Source organism: Meriones unguiculatus, chromosome 1 (genome assembly GCF_030254825.1).
Source record: "Meriones unguiculatus strain TT.TT164.6M chromosome 1, Bangor_MerUng_6.1, whole genome shotgun sequence".
Lineage (NCBI taxonomy): Eukaryota > Metazoa > Chordata > Mammalia > Rodentia > Muridae > Meriones > Meriones unguiculatus.
The window spans coordinates 3,243,263-3,267,251 of NC_083349.1; the positions used below are offsets into that span (position 1 = coordinate 3,243,263).

At 54.0% G+C, this 23,989-nt stretch overlaps 1 protein-coding gene across 1 annotated transcript in view; it reads right to left on the minus strand.

Annotated features, from left to right (window-relative positions):
- The window catches only part of Otog (otogelin), a 68,271-nt gene that overhangs the window by 37,617 nt on the left and 6,665 nt on the right, over window positions 1–23,989 (minus strand). Inside the window, exons 7-25 of the mRNA XM_021640356.2 lie at window positions 23,140–23,258; window positions 21,403–21,608; window positions 20,546–20,676; window positions 20,265–20,371; window positions 19,588–19,697; window positions 19,139–19,267; window positions 18,105–18,213; window positions 17,806–17,852; window positions 17,265–17,410; window positions 13,136–13,268; window positions 12,184–12,361; window positions 10,680–10,804; window positions 9,486–9,698; window positions 7,943–8,144; window positions 6,624–6,698; window positions 6,450–6,493; window positions 5,042–5,195; window positions 3,063–3,170; window positions 868–1,006 (exon numbers count right to left, since the gene is read on the minus strand). Coding sequence (XP_021496031.1) covers window positions 868–1,006; window positions 3,063–3,170; window positions 5,042–5,195; window positions 6,450–6,493; window positions 6,624–6,698; window positions 7,943–8,144; window positions 9,486–9,698; window positions 10,680–10,804; window positions 12,184–12,361; window positions 13,136–13,268; window positions 17,265–17,410; window positions 17,806–17,852; window positions 18,105–18,213; window positions 19,139–19,267; window positions 19,588–19,697; window positions 20,265–20,371; window positions 20,546–20,676; window positions 21,403–21,608; window positions 23,140–23,258 — 2,475 coding nt within the window. The remainder of the gene's footprint in view (window positions 1–867; window positions 1,007–3,062; window positions 3,171–5,041; window positions 5,196–6,449; window positions 6,494–6,623; window positions 6,699–7,942; window positions 8,145–9,485; window positions 9,699–10,679; window positions 10,805–12,183; window positions 12,362–13,135; window positions 13,269–17,264; window positions 17,411–17,805; window positions 17,853–18,104; window positions 18,214–19,138; window positions 19,268–19,587; window positions 19,698–20,264; window positions 20,372–20,545; window positions 20,677–21,402; window positions 21,609–23,139; window positions 23,259–23,989) is intronic.

The window sequence follows — 23,989 nt, forward strand, 5'->3', positions numbered from 1 at the left end:
TAAAAATATGGGCACCATGGTTTATGTCTGTAATCCCTTTGCCCAGGAGGCTGTGGTGACCTCAGGTTTGAGTGACCTCAGGTTTTGAGCAACATGGCAAGACCTTCATCTCAAAATAAATAGACAAATAACAAAACTAAAAATCAAACTGCACAGATTCAATAATGCATATCTCGTATGGAGTTATTGAATTTACGTGAAAGACTTCAGTACAATATTCATCCAGAGACAAGACCCTTTGCCAGCATGTGCAAACCCTGACCACAAAAGTCAATAATAAATAGATAGGTCCATGTTCTGCTCTGTCATTACAGATAAATTCATATGATACTCATATAAGGAGATAGATGTGACTAAGAAAATCAGTGTCCCCGGGAACATCCGGTCCTGCCCTGACCCTGCCGGTACCCTCTCTTCTTCTGGAAACTCTTGCCTTCACTGTGCTGCCCACATCACCATCCTTCTTCCTCCCCATCAACAAAGAACCTTAATGCATGACTCGTGCAGCCTACCACTTCTAGTCATATTTCCTGGTTCTGTGTCACCTCAAACAGGTTCCCGGAGTTCCCCAGGCCCATGGTGTCACAACTGTCCCAAGCAGACAGCTATCCCAATCTGTCCACTGCTGGGAGCACAAAGATGGCCAGTAGGCCAAAGCTCAGAGGGCACATCAGAAAACACGGGGAGTGGCCAGGCACTCTGACTGACTGCCCTGGGGGCTGCACTTCAGGGCTTGGATCTCCCCTCCCGCCCTCCCACCCACCCATGCCTCAGCCTGGAGTCCAGATCATCCACACATCCGACAGGCGCAGTCCCTGGTCACCCGCGGTGCCCAGAGCGGGCTGGGCAAGCACACCAGGCACTCACCTTCACCAGGTGCACTTTGCAAGCCCCTACAAAGTCGAAGGGAAGCCCATCAAACGTACGGTAGTGCCGGTCCCCGTAGGCAGTGCAGGTGGAGGCACAGGGGTGCAGGGCACACTGGAATGAGCCCCGCCGGCACACGCTGAAACACACACAGACACAGCTCACACAACCCACTTTACCCCATGCTGGAACGCTCTGGGCGAAGCCTTTGCCTCCTGAATGTATGTGGCACGCGCCTAAAGAAGGGGTTCAGCAAACACAGCCACCTCCAAAAGAAGCCAGGGGGACAGTCTGAGGTGCTCCTATTATTACTATTCATGTGCTCATTTCTCCATTCATTCATTCATTCATTCATTCAACAGGCCATTTGTGATGAACACATCTTGGGCACTCTTCCAGGAATTTGAGACACATCAGTAAACAAAACAGAAGAAAAGCCCTCTGGCTAGTGGAGCTTGTATCCACTAAGAAGAAGAAAAATATACCCTCCCTGCTTTAGCAGAAGGGCAGTGCTGTGGCAGGGGTGGGGCATGGAGGGGAAAGGGAGTGCTCAGGAGTGAGTTCAGATTTAAGTGGGGTCATCAGAGCCATGGGAGCAGAGACTTCAGCAAGCCGAAAAAGTCAGTTATATGCACATTTGGAAGAAGAGCATTGTGGGGGGAGGACACAGTCTACAGTGACCTTGAAGAACTCTCAGGTGATAACAGCCAAGATGGACAGCCAAAGGGTAGAAGAAGAGGGCAATCTTTCTTTTGGGGGGCTGAGGGAGCCGAAGCATGCCAAAATTCATTTTATGATGTGTGCTTCAGAATGCTTGTCCGTGTTCAGGATGATGTGGACTCCTTTTTGTTCATTAAAGCTTTGCTTGGGGGTGTGGAGAGATGGCTTAAGGGCACTGGTTGCTCTTCTAGAGGAATGGGGTTCGATTCCCAGCATCCACACGGTGGCTAACAACCATCTATAACTCTGGTCTGAGAATATCCCACACACCACCAAAGGGCAGTGGAGGGCTGCGTGGTACAGGTCCAAGAAGGTCATATGAGCCTGTGACCGCTTCCTAGGAATGAGAGAGGAGGACCGAGGTAGGGATGGCTCCTACTGGGCAGAGAGGAGGGAAAGGCCTCCAGGGAGGTGCCTGCAGCGAATTACAGAAAAGAGGACAAGAGTTCGGTACAGAGTCACGGCAGCTGAAAGCGAGGAAGTGCTCAGAATAGAAGCATGGCTTAAAGGCAGAATCAAGATTCTGTGACAGGTTCGAGTTACTAGACTCAGTACCTTAACCAGTCAGCTCTGGCCACCAGCCATGAGACATCCCCCCCCCCAGCACCCTGTACGGGCTCTGCGCCTTGGCATTTTACCCTGGGGCTTCCTAAGTCAGACGGCCAGGGTTCTGATGGCACACACATCCTGGTGTGTACAGAAACAGTCTGGGAGCTTGGCCTTGACTGTGGCCATACTATTGACGTGGGAAGACGTGTCATGCCCATCCTGTGGGCTGAAGACAGCAACTGGGGTCCAGGTTTCCCAGGTTGGGTGACCTTTCTGCGAGTCTCTGCGAGGCTCCTGGGCCCCAGCACAATCCATTGAAACCAACACAATCCAGGTGCACACTTCTGTACTTGTGTGATACTACTGCTGAATGAACAGTGTGGAAATACACCCACAGACACACTCATCTTGAATATGAGCATTTCTGTACTCATAGGCAAAACACAAATCGCATATTCACACATATTCATTCAAGGGAATACAAATATACATATATTTAATGCACAGTCACTCACTTTGCATGTATGTGTACTAAATAGATGCATTTGCATGTAAATATATATAAACATACCAATATGTGTATGTAAATTCCTAACTGTTGTATGAATGAGTTTATTCAATTCTATGGCACCTGCCTTCTTATGTATACCCATGTATATTCACCCTCACATGCATTTACTCATATCCATGCGTATATGTGCTCATCTAAATAAGCAAACACTGTCACAATTACGAACATGCAAGTGTGTATGTTCGTAGATATGTCTGACCATTCACGTAAGTAGTCATACATATTCTAAGTATTATTTCACATACATATGCTTGTGTACCTATACAGTGTAAATATGAATTTGATGAAGAGAAAATCATATCCTTTCCAGCAAAAAAAAAAAAAAAAAAAAATGAAGCCAGCGTGGGGGACTTACCAGGTGTGGCAGGCAGACACTGCCTGGTCCCCAGGGAAATACTCCTTCCCCTTCCAGGTACACGGACACTCCTCGGGTGGGAAGCATGCGTCCCCATGTCTGAGCAGGCTGGAGGGACACAAGAGTACTCTAAGTCCGCCAGGATGGAAGAAGGCCCGCCCCCCGTGGGCAGCATCATCCGCCAGGATGGAGGAAGGCCTGCCCCCCCCCCGTGGGCAGCATCATGGAGGAAAGCCTGCCCCACCCCACCCTGCCATGCGTAGCATCGCCCCTCGGCAGCCAGCCAGAGGCAAGGCCAGTTAGCAGCATTCCTCCATGGCTTCTTCTTCAGTACCACTTGAGTTCCTGCCCTGATCCCTCAGTGATGGACTGTGGCCGGAAGTACCATCCAGATAAACTCTTTCCTCCCCCAAGTTGCTTTTGGTCAAGGTGCTTCATTACAGTGACAGGAAGCAAACTAGGATAGATACAGACATCCCCCACCCATGTGATGGCCCCTCTGGAGCAATGCCCAGCCTGTAGATTCTTAGACAGATTTGGAGGGATGTGGTGACCAGGGAGTGCAGCAGTGACTGTGGGCTCAGAGGGTCCTGGAGAGGAGCTGGTGATGGTGGCATTGGAGCACCTTTGGAAGCCCTTTCCTATCAGGAGGACTGTTGGGGATGGTGGAACTGCCTCCTGTGTCATAGTTCTCTTTCATGAGTGCTCTGGAAATACAGGTGGATTTCCCACAGGATCTATGGTACACCCCCACAGAATCCTGAGCAGACCCAAACCCGGAGCCAGGATCCAGGCTAGGCCTCTTTCCCAGAATCTCTGTGTGGTTACATTCTGGACAGTGAAAGACTCCTGGCTCCTGACTGCAGAGACCTAGCCGTTGCTGACCTCAGACTGAGAGGCAGGCATGTGCAAACAGGACAATATTCTGAGAGGCCTTCAGTGACATACTTCAAGGCCTGGGTGGCTGTAGGTGAGGCCAGAATTCTATGCAGGCAAGTGCCGTGGCTGGGGAAGTCAGGCACATGCCCCACACTGTGGACTCCGCCACTCTGGACAGAGAGCAGAGCTTGCAATAAAGAAGACTTGGTCTCAGTCTGGTCTCAGCAGGCTATTTCCCTCCCTCCAGCCCTCGCCTGTTTTCTCTTCTGCTTTGAGATCGACAGGGGTGACATCAATGTCTTAGCACACTGTAAAGCTCCAGTGGGCTGTCTCCTGCTCAGCCCACCACAGATGCTCTGACTCTCCTTTCATTCCCTTTGGTTGTCAAGGCCAGAGCCAGGGCTCCCAAGTGCCTACTAATCTCAACACAGCCAGAAGGGCACAACCCTTCAAGGGCACTGCCAAGTCATGGGATAGAGTGGTTCCCAGCCCCCCCTTGAGCCCGACCTGAGAAGAACACTGCAGAGCTGAGCACTGGACCCTGGGTAAAGAGCATACCCACAAGCCCAGCGCCTGTAGCTCGCCACCACCTCCGAGAAGCATCTGTGACCCAGGAAGGAGGAGGCTGTGGGTGTGGCTTTCTTTTTGGATTATCTCAGGGGGACCGCTGGCCACCCAAGGGCTCTGATGAGCTGGCGCGGGTTTTCCTGTGCTTGGTCTTTGGTCAGTGAGTCCCTTGGGCATTCAGGACACATCAGACACCCTGCCCCCCATCTTGGTGCTTCCACATCGGTGCCTTGTTTAATGCCTGTTAACAAGTACTCAGGTGCCCATTTTACAGATAAAACAGAGTGTCAGAGGAGCAGGTGTCTTCCTCACCCGATGTCCCATGGCTCACAGGAAGCAGGGCTGACAGGCTCCATTCCAGGCTGAGCTCTCAAGCTCCTGCTCCTTCCCAGGCTCCCCACAGGCATCACAGCCTCACTGCCTCCTCCATCCCAGGCTGTGTGACGGCATCCCCGCTCCCTCACCCTCAAGTCCCTGGCCCTGCCACCCTTCAGGCAGGAGAGTTTCTGGCAATGTGGATCCTGGGGACATACCCCTGGGGACAGGCACAGCCCGACAGGCAGGGACCACGAGCCGGCATGCTCAGATTCAACAGCTGCTGCTCACACGTCCTCTCCCTGCTGAGCTCGGGGTCCAGGTTCAGCTCGCTACAGTTCACGAAGACCTGGCCAGCTGGACAGGCGGCAGCTAGAAGACAGGGGTGGGAAGGGTTAAATGCTGCAGCCTTTGGCCTGGGCTGGTGCTGCTGGGTGGGGACCGGAAGAGACACACAGCTTCTTGGCAATGTGGGTTCCCACATCACAGGGACGAGGAAGGTAGGTGCTGTCACAGGACAGCCTCCTCAGCAGTGCCCATTTCAAACAAGACCTCTAAGCCGGAGGCCGCACCGCGTACCCCCCACACAGTTATCTCACTTTCCGCCGCAAGCACTGTGCAGCTCCCTCCTCACATGATAGAAGGAAGAGCTATTCTGCTATCTAAAGGCAGCAGGAGCTGAAAGGAAGGGCCCCGAAATGACCAGGAGAGGGACCCAAAGATGGGCAGACAAGCGCTCTAGAACGGTGGCCGTAGAACCGTGAACGGCTAGAGCCAACCGCTGCTGCTTCTGTCTCTCTGAGACGGCTCTCCCCATCTTTGGTGAAGTCTGCCAATCATGGTCACACTTTGTGTGGGTGACTGTTTTAGGGAACCCAACAAGAGGCAGTTAAGACCCATGGCCAGAAGAGAAGAAAGCAGGACAAGAAAGAGCCAGATCCCAAAGGGGTAGCAATCCAAAGCCAGAAGAGAGCAAAGCAAAGTTGCTTCAGGGGCAGCACAGAAAATAAGAGTAGGAAGGAAGATTCAGGATTATCTATGAAAGAGAAGATGACGGTCACCCCGGACCAGCCAGCGAAGGTCAGGGTTTGAACACCGCTGATGCAGCCTGTAGGCCTGCTCTTGGCTTACTGCCACTCTCCTCCGCACCAAGCCCTGTCTTGTTCTCAATGGACTCCTCTGTCAGTGAGGCCCTCTGAGAACATTCCAACCCTCCGTGCTCCACCCACCTCCAGGCACCCCACAAATTGCCTACCACTGTTCCACACCTGGCCTATCTGTGCTATGGAGAAGCTTCCCACTCTGCAGCCTCGGCCCACCCTTGGGCTGGACAGAGCTGGCCTCAGAGGATACTCGGTAGCCCAGAGCAGGACCAGCAAAGACAAGCAACTGCCCAATCCCCAAATGCTGTCCAGCAGGCTGAGGTCAGGTTGGGGGGTTCCAGGGTGCCATTCTCTAAACTGGAATCTTTGCCGAGAGGCAGGACCGCCAGTGTCCAAGGCAGGGCAAGCTAGAGTAGGTTTGCCCCATCCTGACCAGCACCCCAATTCTTCATACTCTTCTCTGCAGCCACTTCCTACCACTTGGAGTCCCCTCCAACAAAGCCCCCCTCTCAGCCCTGTTTACCTGGGGCTCGGCTGTCACAGCTCATGACTCCATCCTTGCAGTGGCTGCAAAGAGTTGGGGAGTAATCAGCCCAGCCGGTCATTAGGGACCCCTGCTTACTAGCCCTGCTCCCCCCTCCCACACACAGGGCGAGGGGGTAGGTGCTGCTTCTCATGCAGCAGCCGGGAGACTTACCAATGGCCCAGAGAAGGGATGTCGCTGTCCCCCGGGGGATAGTCCACTCCTTGGAAGTGGCAAGAGCACTGGTTCCTATGGAAAGCGAGACGGAACAGAGCAGGCTCAGGAGTGGGGATAAAGGCACCCAGGGCAGGGTCATCCTCAGGGAGAGAGGAACAGCAATCCCTGGGAGGTGACACATCTTCAGAGAACCACAACGCCACCTGCAGCTGAGGTCAGAGGCAGGACTCAGGGCCAGGTCAGTGGCATATTTTGGCTTCTGAAAGCAATGCCTGTTCATCTCTAGTCTGCTGCCCCCACCAAAGATAGCCTAATTCAGAGCACAGAGCACAGAGGCAACCAGTTCAGAGCTCCACCCTCACAGTCCGTGCTAGAATAAACACTGGTCTGGCGAAGCGCAGAGCCATGCAGACCCAGCATCGGCCCTGGCTGGTCACTTGCCCTGGCTGACTGCTTGCCCTGACCAGTCACTTTTGACACTTGGCTGCAGACTCAGGCTCGGCCCTCTCAGGCCCTGTCAGCAGCTTCCTTGTCTTTCCTGATGTTCACAGAGGCTTTTATGAGGGGTATTAGTGGGCGCTTAGCTGACTTAAGGTGGGGGGGTCTCAGTGTGATAAGCCTCTGAGTGATGGCCATTTGCCACCTAAAAGGGGGCGAACCCTTCTCCTCATTATACAAACCTCCAAGCAGGTTATAAAACATTTCAGAGGCAGAGAAACAGGCCGAGACCCCAGGAGGCTTGCCAGCCATCGGGTTCCCGTGGTGTCACCATCATCACTCTTCCCTCTCTAGATCCAGCCCCATTGAGCCAGTTTCCTCCAGCCGGCTCTCCAGGCCAGATCTCACCTCAGACTCCCTCCCTGCCTTCCCCCACCTCAGGGCCACTCAGAGAAAGCCACGTGTGCTAAGGACCCCGCACCTGGGCCTCACCTGTGACAAGCCCGGGACTCCTGGCCTCACACTGTGTAGCTTTCCATGTCTTCTTACTACCCCAGACCCCTAAGCGTCTGTTTTGGGGCTCTGTCTTGCCACCCTAGGTTGTGGACTCGGGGACCTAGACTCTACTCTCTTCATACTGGAGTCTCGGCGCCTAGAAAGGTCCTGTTCATGCTGAGATGAACACAGATGTTTGTGGAAGAGGAGAGCAGCAGAAAGCAAGGTGCCGCTCTGGTTCAGTCTGCTTTACAGGAAGGAGAGGCCTGTGACTGGGAGCTACTCACCTCTTCCAGCAAGGCCTGGGTGAGGAGAGCCCCACTGTCCAGAGCAGACCCTAGCCTCACTCCCCACCCCTCCCAGCCGCCGGGCCTGCCACTCACCTGGGGACACAGAGGTCAGCTTGTGTGTCCAGGAATGTGTCTGGGGGACAGGTGCAGCCCTCCACACACTCATCGATGCTGTCGCTGCTGCCACTGCCGCCACCGTTAGCCCCACAGACATCGGGGCTGGCCAGGTCCTGGCATGTCTGTGCACATGGGGCCACACAAGGGCTGTACTCCTTGGTGGCCTCACAGGACAGTGCTGAAGGGAGAGAGCAGACGAGCTTGAGCTCTCTTCTCCCCACAGCTGACTAAACCCTGACAAGGAAAACTCAGAGGGGGTAAGACGCCTGCCCCACCCTGCTCACTCAGCCGCTCAAGGTCAAAGATGTGTCCAAACAGCATCCACGACACCAGCGTGTAAAAGCAGGCACTGACCTTAGGTGACGGTCCTGGGGAGGAGTAGAGCTCAAGCCCCAGCCACCCAGCCGCCAGCCTGCTGTGTGCACACAGACACGTGTTCTTCACAGGTGTGTGACATCACAGCCATGCGCACGGACACATGCTCCCCACAGTCGTGTGAGCATGCACAGCCATGCACATACAGACACGTTCCACAGGTGTGTGACATCACAGCCATGCACACACAACACACATTCCTCACAGGTGTGCGAGCATGCACAGCTATGCGTACACAGACACATGCTCCTGACAGGTATGTGAACATGCATAGTTAGGCACCACAACACACGTTCCTCACAGGTGTGTGAGCATGCACAGCTGTGTGCACACACCTCCTCCCCGCGCCACCATCCCACACCCCAGAACCCTCACACGGTGCCAACAAATGCACTGAAATGGCCAGGATCAGCTGGTTCCTACCCCAGGCTGCTCACCAAAGCCAGTTACCATGAGCTTAAGCAGTCTAGATGTCTGGAACCCACAACCAGAAGTGATGTTTTTGTGGATACAGGATGTGGATAAGGTGTGAGCATTTATTTTAAGTTCCCCTAGTCTCTGTGTATAATTTCAGCTGGGAACCACAGGTTCTATCCAAACACCTCTGGAGAAACTGATTCAGAGGCTGACAGAGCTTGGTCACTACCAGCCTCGCTGGACTAAAACTCAGAGCCCCTGGCTCCCAGCACAATTCCTTCTACTCTACATCACCGTAAACGCTCACAGGGATCCAGGCTCTGCGGGGTGGAGGGCAGTGAGGGCTGAGGCCCAGGGAGCAACAGGGGGCCACACACATTCAACTGCCAGTGACCTCACAGCAGCCTCAGAGCCTGTGTTCTTCAGAGCACCCGTTCTTCTGCAGTGAGAAAATGCCTCTGCCCACGGAGATGGCGGAGGGAAAAGTGAGAGGTGGGCTGACTTGAACTTGGCCTGACTGACAGGACTTGGAGATGGACTGAGACATGAGAGAAGCCATTCTGAGCATATGTCCCAAGTGTCAAGCCTGAGGATCACGTTGGCAGAAAGAGAAGTGGGCTGTGGATGGCCGTCAGGCTGGAGAGGCGGGGTACCATGTGAGGGCGTGAGGCAGGGGTTCCCGCGTCTGGGACCTAGGCTCTCGCGACACGAGGGGTGGGGCACTCACCGCAGGCTGGCAGGTGGGCACGGAAGTCAACCGGAAGCCCATGGCGCCGACACAGGCGTGCGTAGTGGGCCAGCGTGGCACACAGGCACGGCTGCCCGCAGCGGCAGGCATCCCTGCGGCATTGCTCGAAGTAGGGTATCGGGCTGAGATACGAGGAGCAGGGTGCAAAGAGCTCCCCCGTGAGCACGCTGCAGGACTGCAGTGCATAGGAGGCTGCGGTGTGAAGAGACGGTCGATGGGGGGGCTGGCTGCCTACCGCCCCAAGCCTCAGCCTCCCCCTCCCCTCGTCCCCTCCTCCCCTCAGTGTCTGGAGAGGTGTGTGTGTGTGTGTGTGTGTGTGTGTGCTGGGGTGTGAAGAGATGGTCAATGGGGGGGCTGGCTGCCTACCTCAGTCTCCCCACCTCCCCTCAGTGTCTGGAGAGGTGTGTGTGCACGTGTGTATGTGTGTGTGCACATCTGTGGCTTTACTAGCACATATATGTACATGTGCATGCACATGCACAAAGCAGGAATGTGAGCAGACATCATGTATATGTCAGGTCGTGATTCTACCTCACGCCAGGCAGGGAGCTATCTGTTGAGAGAGCCACAGAAATGAACACTGCTGACCAAATTCCAGAAGCTCCGGGAGCTGAACTGATTACAAGAGACAGCCAGCAAACAGTGTTGCCAGTCAGGTAGAAGAGCAGGAAACTGGGGCACTGAGAAGTCTGGGGAAGGGCTAGGTGTGAGGCACGGCAGTCACCACCTTAATTCAAGTCGCCGGAAAGGCCTCCATGAGGAGGTAATGTCTGAGCAAAAGTTTGAGAAAAGGGCTGAGCTGGGTTTCATCCTGAGGTGAGAGCGTGGCTAGGAGAGGAAGCCGCCTGAGTGCAGAGGAGGGCAGACCTGAGTGTCAGACGCCAGCAGGGTACTGGGCAGTGAGTGGAGGGGGAGGCCCAGTGTGGAGGGGGGAGGCCCGGCATGGAGGGGGTGTGAAATGCTTCTAAGGACCTGGCCTTTGCCTTGGGCTGGGTATTCAGGACTGAGAGGACTATGACAGTGACAACATGAAGCTTCCCCTGTGCCTGGAGTTCACCCCCCTCTTGTAACTCCTAAGAACCTGACTGGCACCTTTACTTCAAGTTGGCATCTTAGCCCTCTCCTCAGTTCCACCTCCGCTCACTCCCAAGCATCCCCCGTGCCCCTCCTCACCAGCTTGAAGATGTACGTCACAGGGGTCCAGAGAGGAGCCAGGGGCCAGCGGGGAGCAGGCAGACAGGGTTTTCCAAGAATTGCCGAACAGCTGCGGGGTGCTCTCAGGCACACCCACTGGAGACCTGTGGCCATGGCAAGGTTGCAGCTGCACACCTGTCCACGCACATCCACAGAGCATCTTCCCACACAAGCGCCATTTGCTTACACGGAAACACATGCTCACAGTGCAGGCACAAGGACGCAGGCTGAGCCACTGTCAGGTGAGCACGCTTGCACACAACACACGGAAATATGCATATACGCGCACACACTTAAATATGTGTGTGCACGTGTGTGCCAGGCACACCAGCTGTCAAGGCATTCTGCATCGACACGTCCAAACACATACAATTCAGGATGCGCACGTACACAATCATGTTTATCAAGACCCAAAGGAATCAAAATGAGCATAAGACTGTATGCTTTTAGCGCCCACCCTGGCTCTTCAAGTGAGAGAGAGCAACAGGACTCTAAGGAAGAACACCAGACCATAGTGATCTCCATCTCCCCTCCCAAGATGCAGGAAGGAAATGGATGGCGCATGGGGAGGCGGGGAGGGAAAGCTGACGTGAGCACGCTTCCACGGTGCAGCCAGGGCTGACGATCGCCAACGCCCAGCATGAGTGCCATAGTGAAGGAAGCACGTGTGAGGGGAAGGCTCGGCTTTCGTTCCTGCTGTCGGTGGTGAATTTTCTAACTACACAAGGTGGGGCTCACACATGCCCGGCAGCGGGGAGGAGCCCACACTCTAAGCCAGGGTCTGCCTCCAAACGCCAGCCCTTCTGGGCAGGACAGGAGGAAGGTTCACTTATTCCTGTGCACACACCGCAAAGCTGAAGGCTTCTTGTCTGTCAGGCCGCCTCCCACGTTTCTCTCTGCACCAGCCATTGTGTGTATCTTGATGAGCTGACCACATTCTCCAGCCCTGTGAGCACTCCCTCTCTCCATAGTTCTCCTTTCTGGGCAGCCTGATGTCTCCTCCCAAAACCTTGAGCTGTGGCCTTGCCCAGGAAAGTCGTTCTCACAGCTGTCAGCTCCCGGGAAAGGGGAGGCTTGCCTTGTACACACTCAAAAGCCTTCGAGCGCCATGAAGGGAAGGGTTACAGTGGGTTGCTGGGACAGACGGAGGGAATGCTGGTGTCTTTGGCTTGGGGTGGGAAGTGGGGGCTTAGCCTCACCTAAAGGTGTCTGCAGTCAAACCCAACCTGAGGTCTCAAACGTCAGGACGGCACTACAAAGCAGCATTTCTCATGGCACAGCCCATCTACCTCAGAGGCTGGGATCATGGAGGACTTATGCAACACGAGGCTTATGTGAGATAATTATACCTCCATTTAAATGTGGATCTTTATCCACATTTAACAGGCGGGGCGTGTGTGTGTCAGGCAGTGTCTCTGGATGCCTGACCGTAAGGGGCCCATGGGTCTCCCTCTCCTTCCTGTCACAGGGCAGGGACACGTACAGGAAGTCATCCTGTGTGTTGCCGTTGAAGGTGCCACAGAGGCCCACAGTGTCCTCCACCCATCGCTGGTCCACTTGCAGGTAGAGCCGCAACCCTTCCCGGTCATAGAGGATCCGCAAGCCCACGTTGGTCCTCACCCTCAGGAACACGGAGGACAGCCTCCGGATCTCAAAAGCATCTAGCCAAAGAATGGAAAACAGGCTGTAAGCAACCTTGTCAGCACAGTCAAGCACCCGGCCACCACCTGTCTGGCCCACGCCCAAGCCCGGGCTTCACCCTGCAGGAAACCCCTGCCTTGGCAGCCCCTACTGAGAAATGTCATATTGTGGGCTCCCAAAAACAACCCTGCTCTCCATGGGGGACTGTAGTTTCCTGCTCTAACACAGAATTCTTTAACTGCTCATTTTTACACAATCATGCAATCACAGTGGATTAGACTTAATGACAACACATTTTACAGCTTTGCTCTTTCACCCAGGCTCTCATGTAACCTAGGTTACCTTGAACTCACCATGTAGACAAGGATAACCTTGAACTCCTGATTTCCCTGCCTCCAGTTCCCATTATATTTCATGACCTTCAGGGCCTGCATGATCTTTTTACTCACTGCAGCCCTGCTCCTCCTGATCCCCCAGAGCTGCTCCTCTCTTTCCGTCTCTCTGCTCCGACTTCCCCCTCCCAGTTCTTTCTGTTGCTGGAGCTTACTTCTTAGCGGCTTTGCCTTTCCATTAAACATATTTCCTACGAGCTACCTGCAACTCTCCATTGGATTAAGGAATCAGAAAAGAGAATAAATACTGAGTCTAGAGACAGGAAGAGCCCCATGCGTGGCCTAATGTCACAAGGAACCATTAAACTGACATGTTGGAGTTAGAGCCTGATCCACGTGAGGAGCTGCCCATGTAGCAGACCCCTTGGGAAGAGCCCCCTTGCCCATCTTGAGCTATCATACCATCTTTGTAGGGTGGGGTGATCTTGTACTGGTCAAACAGAAGGACATCTCCTGCCTGGGTCAGGGTCACCTGCCTCCGGGGGTCCTGGTGCAGGACCACTGACACTGACTGGACACAGGCTCCATCTTGGTTCTGGAAAAAAACAGAAGGACCAACAGGCAGCATTCGTTGGTGCTGTGAGTCCTGATGGCCCAAACAGAACCCTCCATGACAAAGAGCCAGCCCAACGTGAGAAGCAGGCTCCTCAGAGTGAGGAGCAGAGTCCCAGAGGGCGTCAAGGATTGTCAAACACAGTGCTCCGTCTGGGAGCTCATCAGGCCCAGGATGGATAAGGTTGTATATGAAGCTGGAGAATAATAATGGACATGACGATTAGCTTTCATTTGTCCACAGACACAGAACAGGGGAGGCCCCCACATCTTGGAAACCATGGCCTCCTCACACCACTCTAAGCCAGAGCTTTAATCTCATTCTCTCACCAGATCTGCTCATACATCATATACTGAACCCAACGGAGAGGTAAACAGGAAGCCAAGTCTACTCAGGAAGCTAACACGGGAAAGCAACTAGTTCAAGGCCTGCCAGAGATACACAGCAAGTCCAAGGCCAGCCTAAGACACTGCACAAGACCCTTTAAAAAAAGAAAAAAACTGTAAGGGGTCAGGTCTGTATGGCTCACTGGTGCAGCCTTGCCTAGCTTTTATAAACAAGGTCAAAGTTCCATTCAGCCACAACGGAAGGCAGGGGTGGGGAACAGTAAACAGTCCCTGGACCTCAGGTTCTCTGCCCCTGGCATGGATGGTACACAGCAGGCACATACCTCTCTTTTCCTGAGCATTTGCCATGTGCAGACTACACCACAGCAGGCTTCACAGACACATGCAGAGCAAGGCAGGCACAGTCTCGTGCTCAAGACTGCACATGTGTGGGACAGGACATCAAATAAGTCCAGAATGGAATGACCATAATGGGAGCCATGGCCACTGTGAGTGGGGAGGGGGTGCTAGCAAAGCTCACAAAAGAACAGGGAGGGACTGCAGAGTCGGGAAACGCTGTCCCAGGGAACACGACAATAGTGAAGAATCAAGCAAAGCCTCACTCTGCTCATGCCAGACTTCATGACCAGTGTCCAGGAAATGTCTCACTCTCTGCCACTCAGCCCTCATGGGACTCTGCCCTAACACCACCTGTAAGCACCACTGTGAGCAGCAACACCATTTCTCAGATCAGAAAACTATGGCACAAAAAGCGACATGTGAGTTATGGGTGCATGATTTGGGGAGGAATATGTGGGAGCTACGTGCTGCTTTTGCCATGTTTTCCTACTCATTTCCTGTCCTGCTTCCCTGAGAATGTTGACAGACTCTTGCAGCTCTAGAGACATAAGATGGCATGAAGTATCATTTCTTTTGCTCTACCCTTGTGTGTATCTGCAAAACCTGCAGACACATGTGTATCTACCAGCATTTCTATATATCACATCTCTACAGATACATAGAAAGAGATCTAAAGCACAAAATCAACTAAACACGCCACCATCGGGTGGCTCCAGCTCTAACCCTCCAGGCATGGGTCGCTGCAGCCTGCCTTCTTTGCTCACCGGACTCCACTGTTAACATCCTACAGGAGCATGCTTGGACGTCTTCACAGGTGACCAGCCCCTACTGGTATGCTCCTACCTCTGGGGCCGGAAATGAGACCTGCATGGACGGCTGCACACACACGCATGGCGTGAGTACAGAAAAGGGAAGCGAGAGCCAAATGGAAAAATCTACCATTGTCCAATAGATTGTCACCTCAAATGTAAATATTCAGATCTCGTCATGAGACAAAACCATCAGCAAATCACAACAGAGCCTTCTGCAGAATACCTGACCAGGGCTCCACAAGCTTTCAAGGTCACCCTAGACAAGGAGAGTCTGAGAGACAGCCAAGAGCCCAAGACACAGAACTACATCTACTGTGAGGTGCTGGACCAGAAAAATGGCATTGGGCGAAACCTAGCAAAATCCGAGTACACCGTGGCCTTAGCTTACAGTGCAGCGTGCAGGGTTGGTTTGAAAATCTCCCCTAGGCTCATGTGTCTGAACTCTTGGTCCCCAGCTGGTGGTGCTGCTTTGTGGGTGGGGGGGAGGACTTTTAGGACAGGAGCATGGTGGATTGAAGTACATCACTAGGGTGGACTTTCTCTCTCTCTCTCTCTCTCTCTCTCTCTCTCTCTCTCTCTCTCTGGAACCATAAGCCCAAATAATTCTTTCATAAGCTGCTATTGGCCATGGTATTCTGTCACAGAAAAAAAAAAGTATCTAATATGCATTAGATAAGATGTTATCAAGGAAACGTGTCATTAGATAACATAAGACATTAGCAACAAAAATGGGGTGTGAGGGGACGTGTCCCGTCTTTGTAAGAGCTCTAACACCCTAAAGTGTAAGGTTGACTTTTTCGGCCCTTTGCAGACTGTCAACACACCACTGCCCGAGAGGTGGGTGTAGCACGACTCTGTGACAACACCCAGTCTTGGAGGGAGGGAAAGACTTGGGTCGTCGTGAAATTTCCCCAGGCCTCTTAGACACCCCGTTAAACTTAAACAGGAGGACAGCTTTGCCTACCTCCTTGGCGTGCATTTGCATTGGCTGCTGTGCAGAAAGTTATTTAGTCAAGCTAATGGGTATAAGTGTCGCCACCTCAGGCACACTCCATCCTGGCCATTCCAGCGACATTGCTTTCCTGGTACCATCAACACTCAGAGTGACCTCTTCCTTGTCTCTGTACCTATCTTTATAGGGGTGCCTTCAGGCCAAATTCTTCCTCTGCTAAGGCTTTCCCTTCTTCTCCGCTAACAGTCAGGACTATTTCTTCTGCTACAGCACTTCCCTTTACACCTCTGATCATGTAGCATGTCATGCCTGTAAGCTGTGAGCAGCTGAGAATGGGTTGGGTGTGACCCCTCCGTGGAGCCCTCACTGTGCTCAGCACAGAACAGGGATAAAACTTCCAAAGGTTCATCATGCAAATAGAATCACGAGGCAGAACCCTGTCTTGAGGCAGATAAAGAAAAAACATGCAATCAAGAAGCACTGTCCATCAGTGAGGCCAACTGGACAGACGTGGCTGGCCAGCTGCCTAGCTGGGACACAGAGAGGGCTATGCACCCTGAGGCCCACAGTCCTCGTGTGTCCTGAGGCCCTTGAGCTGCCTGAATGGAAAAGTGGGGCCTGTTCTGTGTCTTTCTGTACTTCCTATTCCTTCCCACCTGCAAAATCCACAAAATGACCACCCAGGAAGACAGTCTCCTGCATAGAGGACAGCCAAGAACGTGCTATGGTGAGAGAAGAAAGCTCACTCAGGTCGAAAGAAGAAAGCCACCTCATCCACTGCCCCCAGTCTGTGTGCCCAGACCTTCTAGCTGTGGTCAGCTCACATTCAGGGCCCTAGGGTCTGGGGCTGCAGCGAGGAGAGCAGGCATGCAGGGTGGGAGTGGCCCCCGGGCTGGGCACAAAGCTCTGTTTCTGCTGTGAAGAGAGGAGCTCGAGCTAGCCCAGACAGGGGCCAGGGGGTGGCTCAGCACAGTCAGCCGGGGGACAGCCAAACGCACAGCTGCCCCGACCAGCTGTGGTCATTGCCGCAGCTCTGCTCAAGGACGGCTGGCACAGCTCAGGGATCAGCTTCTTCCCCTTCCACACCCCCACGGCTGCTGTGACCGTGGCTCTCGGGTTGCTCACCTGCCTGGCCCACTAAGCTATTAGGCCCAGAAGACAGCGCAATCTCCAACTTCCTCAGCACAACCTCTGACCCCAACAGCTTTTCAGAAGTTGATGAATGAATTCATCAAACAAATGTGCCTTCCAGACATGAAAAAAGAAAACCAGTGATGCACAGAAGACTAAGTAGAGTTAGCCCACTCTAGAGATTTCTCTAAAATGAGGCCCAGGAAGGAGAACGGACTCTCAGCCAGCAGAGGGCCCGCGCTTGAACTGCCCCTGAGGAGCCAGTTCTGTGTCATGACAGAGGCAGCAGGCAGCTGTGTAGTGGAAAGACCGGGGGGGGGGCCTTCTGCCATGTTCCCTCCGCTGTGGGAGGTTTTCTGGAACACTGGAGACCCACCTGGCCACCCACCAGCCTTACCAGGCCACATGGGGCGTTCTGCAGCGTCACGGTGAAGGTGCCGGAGGAGCGGCTCTTAGCTAGGATGTACTGACACGTGGCAGGGAATGTGTACCGGCGCCCATCGAAGGTCGTGAAGTGGACGTCACCAGTCACCGAGCACTCGGCTGAGGGAGAAGGACAACTTACTCATGGAAGCCGCCTGTCCTGGGACTGTTCCCCTCCCCCAACAGGAACTGTCTCAGCCCCGCAGATCCAAGCCTACAGCAGGTGCCAGCCTCTGCCCTCTGGAACTGAGTAGGCTAGGATGCCTCTGTTCTGAAGGTAGACACAGCCTTGCCAGCGTGTCTCTCTGAGGAGGGACCAAGCCCTAGGCATGGGACCCAGTTTCAATGCAAGCCCCCAAGTCCTGGAAGGAGGTAGACAAGACCAAAATAACAGAGGAAATAAAGGGAGTCAGAGTTAGTGCGTGAACCACACACTCCTTGGCCCCTGAATGTCCCTGCCCCAAACCTATGAGACCAGAAGAAGAAGGCACGGCCAAGGTGAGGGTCAGATGTACCTGGACAGACAGAAGAGCTGCACACCCACTTCCCTGCAGTGCACGTACTGAAACACAGAGATTATGAGCATGGCCTGCCTGCCCTCGACGCCCAGACACTGTCCCAGGCCCCATCCCACAGCGTCCCGTTTCTAAAGTGGCTGGTAAAGAGCACCCCTCCCCCCATGAACCTGATGACATCCCTTTGGGTCTCAGAGGCTGAGTGAGTAATCCTTGTTTTTTTCAGGCTTCCCCACCCCAGCTAGGTAGCCTAAAGCTCTGGCTCCCCCAGGCCGTCCCTCCAGGCAGTGGGCACAGACCAGGCATGGCAGTCCTCCGTCACCACAGAGCCAGGCGGGTGTAGGCTCCCATGGAACTCACATGGACACTCGGCTGGCAGCATGCAGCCCCCATCCTCAAAGATCAGCCCTAGGTGTGACAGCAAAGGGCCACTCACTGCTGCCCCTGCTCACAAGCCACCGTGGCGGCTTCCCAGGTGCTCGGAGAAGGGTCCCCACGTGCAGACCTTTCTCCTCTGCATTCTGGCTCAGGCAAGACAACACTCTCCCCACACACACCAGCGGGCAGACTCCACACCGCACACCCCCACACTGCACACAACCTAACTCCCCACCACATCTCAAACCCTGCCATGCCATCTCCCACCACCTCCTCTGGTAGACCTGCCCAGCCTCCCCACATCCCACCAATCCCAGATCTCTCCTAAGACTCCCTGACCAGCCTTCGCCACACTGTACCTCAGGCTGGGGCGTCACATCCTTGGAAGCAGACTCTGTTCCTTAAAACCAAGGCCTGTCCCTTTACTTCTGTGTCCCAGGATGGCCTTGAACTCCTTATATAGCTGAGGATGACCTTGTATCCCTCCTAAATGCTAGTGTCACAGGCACTGGGAACCACCACACATAATGTATGCAAAGCTGGGGCTTTGCATGTGCTAAGCAAGCACGGACTGAGCTTGGGCCCCAGCTTTACAGTTTTACACTCACCCTTCCATCCAGCCAAGTTACTCATAAACATGCCACCAGACACAGGACAATGTAACTGAATGGATACTTTAAAAAAAAAAAGTGCATATAAACGAATGAATGGCTGTGTTCACCTGAAAAACTCAGGCCAGATGAACGCAAATTGCTTGATGAGTCAAACTGTCAAGAAGCCGAGGCCTGCCGGCTCACCTCAATAATCACTCACTTATTGGTTTAGTTGTTCGTTCCTTCACACAGCCCACAAGCAGGCATCCTCTAAGCCCCTGATTCCCACTCATCCATGCCAGGCCAGGAAGACACTACGAGCCCCCACTGACACCCCACCCACCCACCCACTCCCAGCAAACCGTTGGGGCAGTAGCAGCCATCCACACAGGAGATCTCGCTGTCCACACACGAAGCACGGGACCGGCAGGAAGCCGGGCAGCAAGCAACGCACTCGTTGTAGATGAAGGCCTTCTCCTTGCAGTGCACAGCTTGAGAGGGAGAAGGCTGTGGCCTGTCTGCTTGGCCGCACCTACCCTCCCCCAGGGCCCGGGATGCCAATGGGAGGACTCTCCTTCCCCTGATCCTCCAGCCCCCGCTGGAGTATTCGGTGGCCAAGGGACTGGTGAAAGCAGGGTGCACCGAGGACCACCTTCATCTCACTCTGTGGCCCCAGACCCACCCTTCAGGCTCAGCCTTGGCTCTCCCATCTGACACAAGGACGGAACCTCAGAGCTTAAGGCTCTGACAGCTGTGGCTCTGAGCGATCAGGACAGGTTCCCCTCCTGGCCCACCTCCAGCCTGCACCTACTGCATTGTGGGAGTTGGGTCCTCCAGCCCTGCAGGGGGCGCCCTGCCTGTGCACATGCCCGGGCATATTCCGTCAGTGCTCGGCACCAAGTGGCTTCATCTCCTCCTGATCTGTGCAAGAAGACTGAATGTAAGAAATCCAGCCTGTCACCATCCCACTGTCCAGTGGTTCTCAACCTTCCTAATAATACAGCTCTTCATGTTACAGTGATCCCCACCATAAAATCATTTTCATTGCTACTTCATGATTGTAATTTTGCTACTGATATGAATCATAATGTAAATATCTGTGTTTTCTGATGGTCTTAGGCCACTCCTGTGAAAGGGTCGTTTGAACCCCAAGGGGGCCACCCCCACAGGCTGAGAACCGCTGTCATAGCCACTCCCAGAACTTCCCTAGAAGGCATTCAGCTACTCAAAGCAGGAAGCCTAGATCTGAGCTCCAGCATTGTTGTTGATTGGCTGTGGGGCCCTGAGGGAGCTGAGCCCCATCTCTGGGCCTCTGTTGAATGGGACAGCTGAACCCCATCTTGGCAAATCAGAATTTCTGAGCTTTGGAAAGCAGGTCTGTAAAGGCTGAGTATTATTAGGCTCACTGGCCTGCATCTTGAACCCTCAAGTCTGTTAGGAGTCATTCTCTGTAACCCAAACCCACCCCCCACCTAGCTGCCCACTCACTGGCAGAGGTCACTGGTACAGCTGGCTGTGAAGGGCAGAGGGCTGACATAGGCATGGCAGGTGTCAAAGGGAGGCCTCAACAGTGCTTCGCACGCCTCATACACGCCCTGGGAGAGCAGAGGCAGGAGCTGGACTGGGAGAAAGGCTCTCCAGTCACCATTTCCACGGGGAACCCCAACTTAAGCAAGGGGAAGGCAGAGAGAAGGAAGGGGCTACCCTGGGCCCTGCCATCAATAGCTTTCTGCTGAGATGGGGGTCAGGTGCCTCCCCAGGACACAGACCTGCATGGATGCTGGGCTCTGCTGCAGGCATGGTGGGCGAGGCAGGGGAGGAGGCACAGGCCCTGAAGGGCCGTTGGGGGCCTGCTCCTGCCAGCTGAGCGTGAACTCCCCTACATCATCAGTCAGCTTCCCTGCAGGGAAACCAGCAGGACTGAGGGCTCTGAGCGGGTGACAGGGGAAAGCAGTTTGGAAGAAGCCAGCCTCGGTGCTCCCGGCTCAGCCAGTGTCTCGGAAAAGCCATTTCTTCAGAAGCGGTGCGACTGTCCTAAACCTGTACTGTCTCACAACAGCTCCACACTCAACAGAGGTCACACGGGTGAGGGCCAGTGTGCAAGCCTGAAGCAGCACCTGCATCTTCTCAGCCTCAGTTAATTTCTAGGGAGATTGATGCCAAGAACTAGAGCTGTAAAGTACTTAGCACACAGCAGGCACCTTGAGCTTTCTGCCAGGGCTGCCCTGATGTGCCTGAAGCTTCACTGGGCCCTGGTAAGAGGCACCTCTTACCAGCCTACCCATCAGAAGCTTTGGCTCCTGTCCGGCTCTGTCTCTTCCTGGCTTTCTCTGACCCTCTGATTCCCACTTCCTCCGGAAGCCTTGTGGGGTCAAACCCACCTGGCAAAGTGTGCAACCGATCTACATACAATCCCAGTCTTTACAGCTGAGGAGACTGAGGCCCAGGACATAGTTGAGAACATGTCTAAGATGACAGAACTTTGAAAGCGAGCCCTTGCCTCCCACGGGTTTTCACCACCATAGCCACGATACCAGAGATCTGGCCAGCGTAACACTTTCCATCCTGACTCAGTCTTCTTCGTCACTAGCAAAATATCCCACAAGGGACCATCTGTTAGACTCACCGTAGCTGGTCACCAAGTCATCCTGAGGGTCAGCATTGTTGTTGCCACACAGCCCGTGGGTCCAGCCCAGAAACTCAGGGCTCATCTTGATGTAGACAGCTGAGGCCCCGTCCCAGGCCAGCGTGAAGGCCGAGGGGTGCCTCGCGATGACGTAGCCAGCCAGCTGCTGCAGCTGCATGCCCGCCACGGCCTGTGGCAGCTGGACCCTGAGGGCGAAGCCCAGGGCTGCAGGGTGCCCCACAGCGCCCACAGGCCTGCCACCCCTGCCCCGTGACATGAGTTCCTGCGTCCCCCTCCTCCAAGTTCTCAGAATTCCTATGCACACCAAGGTGCATCAGGGTGCTTTCATCTTCAGAGGACTTTCAAAATCACAGTATCATTGGCAAGAATAAATGTTATCAATCCTCCAGCTCCTCTCTCCCAGGGGGCAGGAGAGAAACGATACCATACAAGAAGATTTCTTGTTTTACTGTGATGGTCTGGAACAGGAAGAGTGGAAAGAGAAGGGGAGAGATGGAGAACAGAGAGGAGCCTGTAACGGAAGTTTTGGTTTGTTTAAACCCTCAGTTAGGTTATGTATATATGTTTTTGTTTTGATTTTGGTTTTGAGTTTGGGCCTTATTTTGTCCACAGCTGATAACTGCCTCCTGTGGCAGTTTTTGTCCACAGCTGGTACTGCCTGCCTAGTGCGGCACAGAGAGGGGTGTGCTCTAGGGCTCTGAAGACTATAAGAGCCCAGGAAAAGAAGGTGTGGCAGTTTGGAGAGACCAGAGAAGGACTGTGTGGTGGCTTAGAGACAGACAGAGAGAACATTTTCAACGCAGCGGCTTGGGGGAGACTGCTGGCTGCATTTGCTGTTGACAGAGATTGGGATAGCCCCAAAAGAATCCATCGACCCTAAACAGCCCCCTCTCCCCACTAGCCCTCTCTCTCTTACCTCGGGTTAAAGGGTTGGTGGAAGGGAGATAGAGGCTTAAATACCTCAAATAAAATAGAGTTTAAAAAACGAACACAACAGGAGCTCTCCTATGCCCACCCCCTCTCAGCTTCCCAGCCATGGGGTCTAGAATCTGGCAGTTCCCACTCACAATAAGAGAAACAAAGTCCAGACAGCTGTGGGTCTGAACACCTGCTTCGTTTGCAGGAGAAACGCCTCAGGCCCAGCCTTGCTCTCTGCCCCGGGAAGCTTAGCACTCAGCTTCCAGCTCCAGAGGGCCGGGGCAGACGCTAGCCCTGCAAGAGGGGGCCGGCCTTAAGGCAGCAACTCAGGACATTAGATAGCAAAGAAGGAAAAAACATCGAGAAAGAGAGCAAGGACAATTCAGTCTGGGGCCATTTAGTGTGGGGCAGTCTTCTTCATACAGACGGCCCCTAGGAGCCCCAGCAAGAAAATTGTCACTCAAAATGACTCTCTGTCCTCAGAAAAGGTAAGTATGTGTAAGTGTCTGCTCAGAGGAACCATATGTGAGCTCAGGAGAAAGGTTTCTAGTGGGAGACAGCTTTCCAGGAAGCTTTACTGTTTTCCTAAACAGGAGGAAACCCACTGGGTCTGATAGTTGTAGGGAACCAGGGGGCATTCATCCATCTGCCAGTACTGTTGGCCGGACACACACTGGCCAGGTATGTGCTTCTGCCCCAGGCTGGAAATGCTGTCTGTCCCCAGTTCTCAGCTTCCCTTGAGCCTGATGGGACGGACATCTGCTGCCCCGTTTCAGGGAGGTGGGAGGGCATAGTTACCTCACACCTCCATGGGTGACCTCCTTCACCAGGCGGACCTCACGTTCCCCCGAAAGGAAGAGGCTGACAGACCTCGGGCAGGTGTAGTGGGCAGAGACACACTGTGGGTCATTGTGCACCTGAGGGCGGAGGCAGGAGGAGCGTCTGAAGCGACTGCCACAGGCCACCCTGAGCTTCTGGCCACCAGTGCGGGATGACTGTGTGAGCCCTGTGTGCTGACGCTTTCCCTCCACGACCCTTCCCTGTGCCGCCGCCCACACTGTAGCAGGGCTGGAGCAACCACTGCCCGTATTTCACGATTGTTTGAGGAACAGAGAGAAGGGACTAGGGTCACGTGCGCCCAAGACTATAAAATAGTGAAGCTGAGATTCTGACCCGGATCTGAATGGTTCAGAATCCAGAGCCTTTCCCAAATCACTGGGAGCATCTCTAAGATGCATCACATCAAAAGGCAAGACACGCACTCACCGAACCTCAGATGTGCATACCCAGACACAGCCACAGACACTGTCTACACACACGCTCCAGGCACGCAGCAGCTAGCCCTGCCCTGCGCACATGACACACCCCTCCTGTGCTGCTGGTTCCACACTCATCTTCTCCAGCCCCATTCCAAAACCCAAGATGCAGAGGGTGGGGCAGGTCTCTAGCGCTTAGGAAAAAGATTTTCAAGTGTCATCTGCCACGGGGGAAACACTCCCCGGAGCCAGGTCCCCACTCTCTTACCCTTAGACACAGTGAGGGGAATCAGGAAGGCCACCCTTGTCCTAAGTTAGCATCACTGGTTCTGTTCAAACAGAACCTTACAATGTGCCTTGGCCAGCCAGGAACTCACTATGTGGACCAAGCT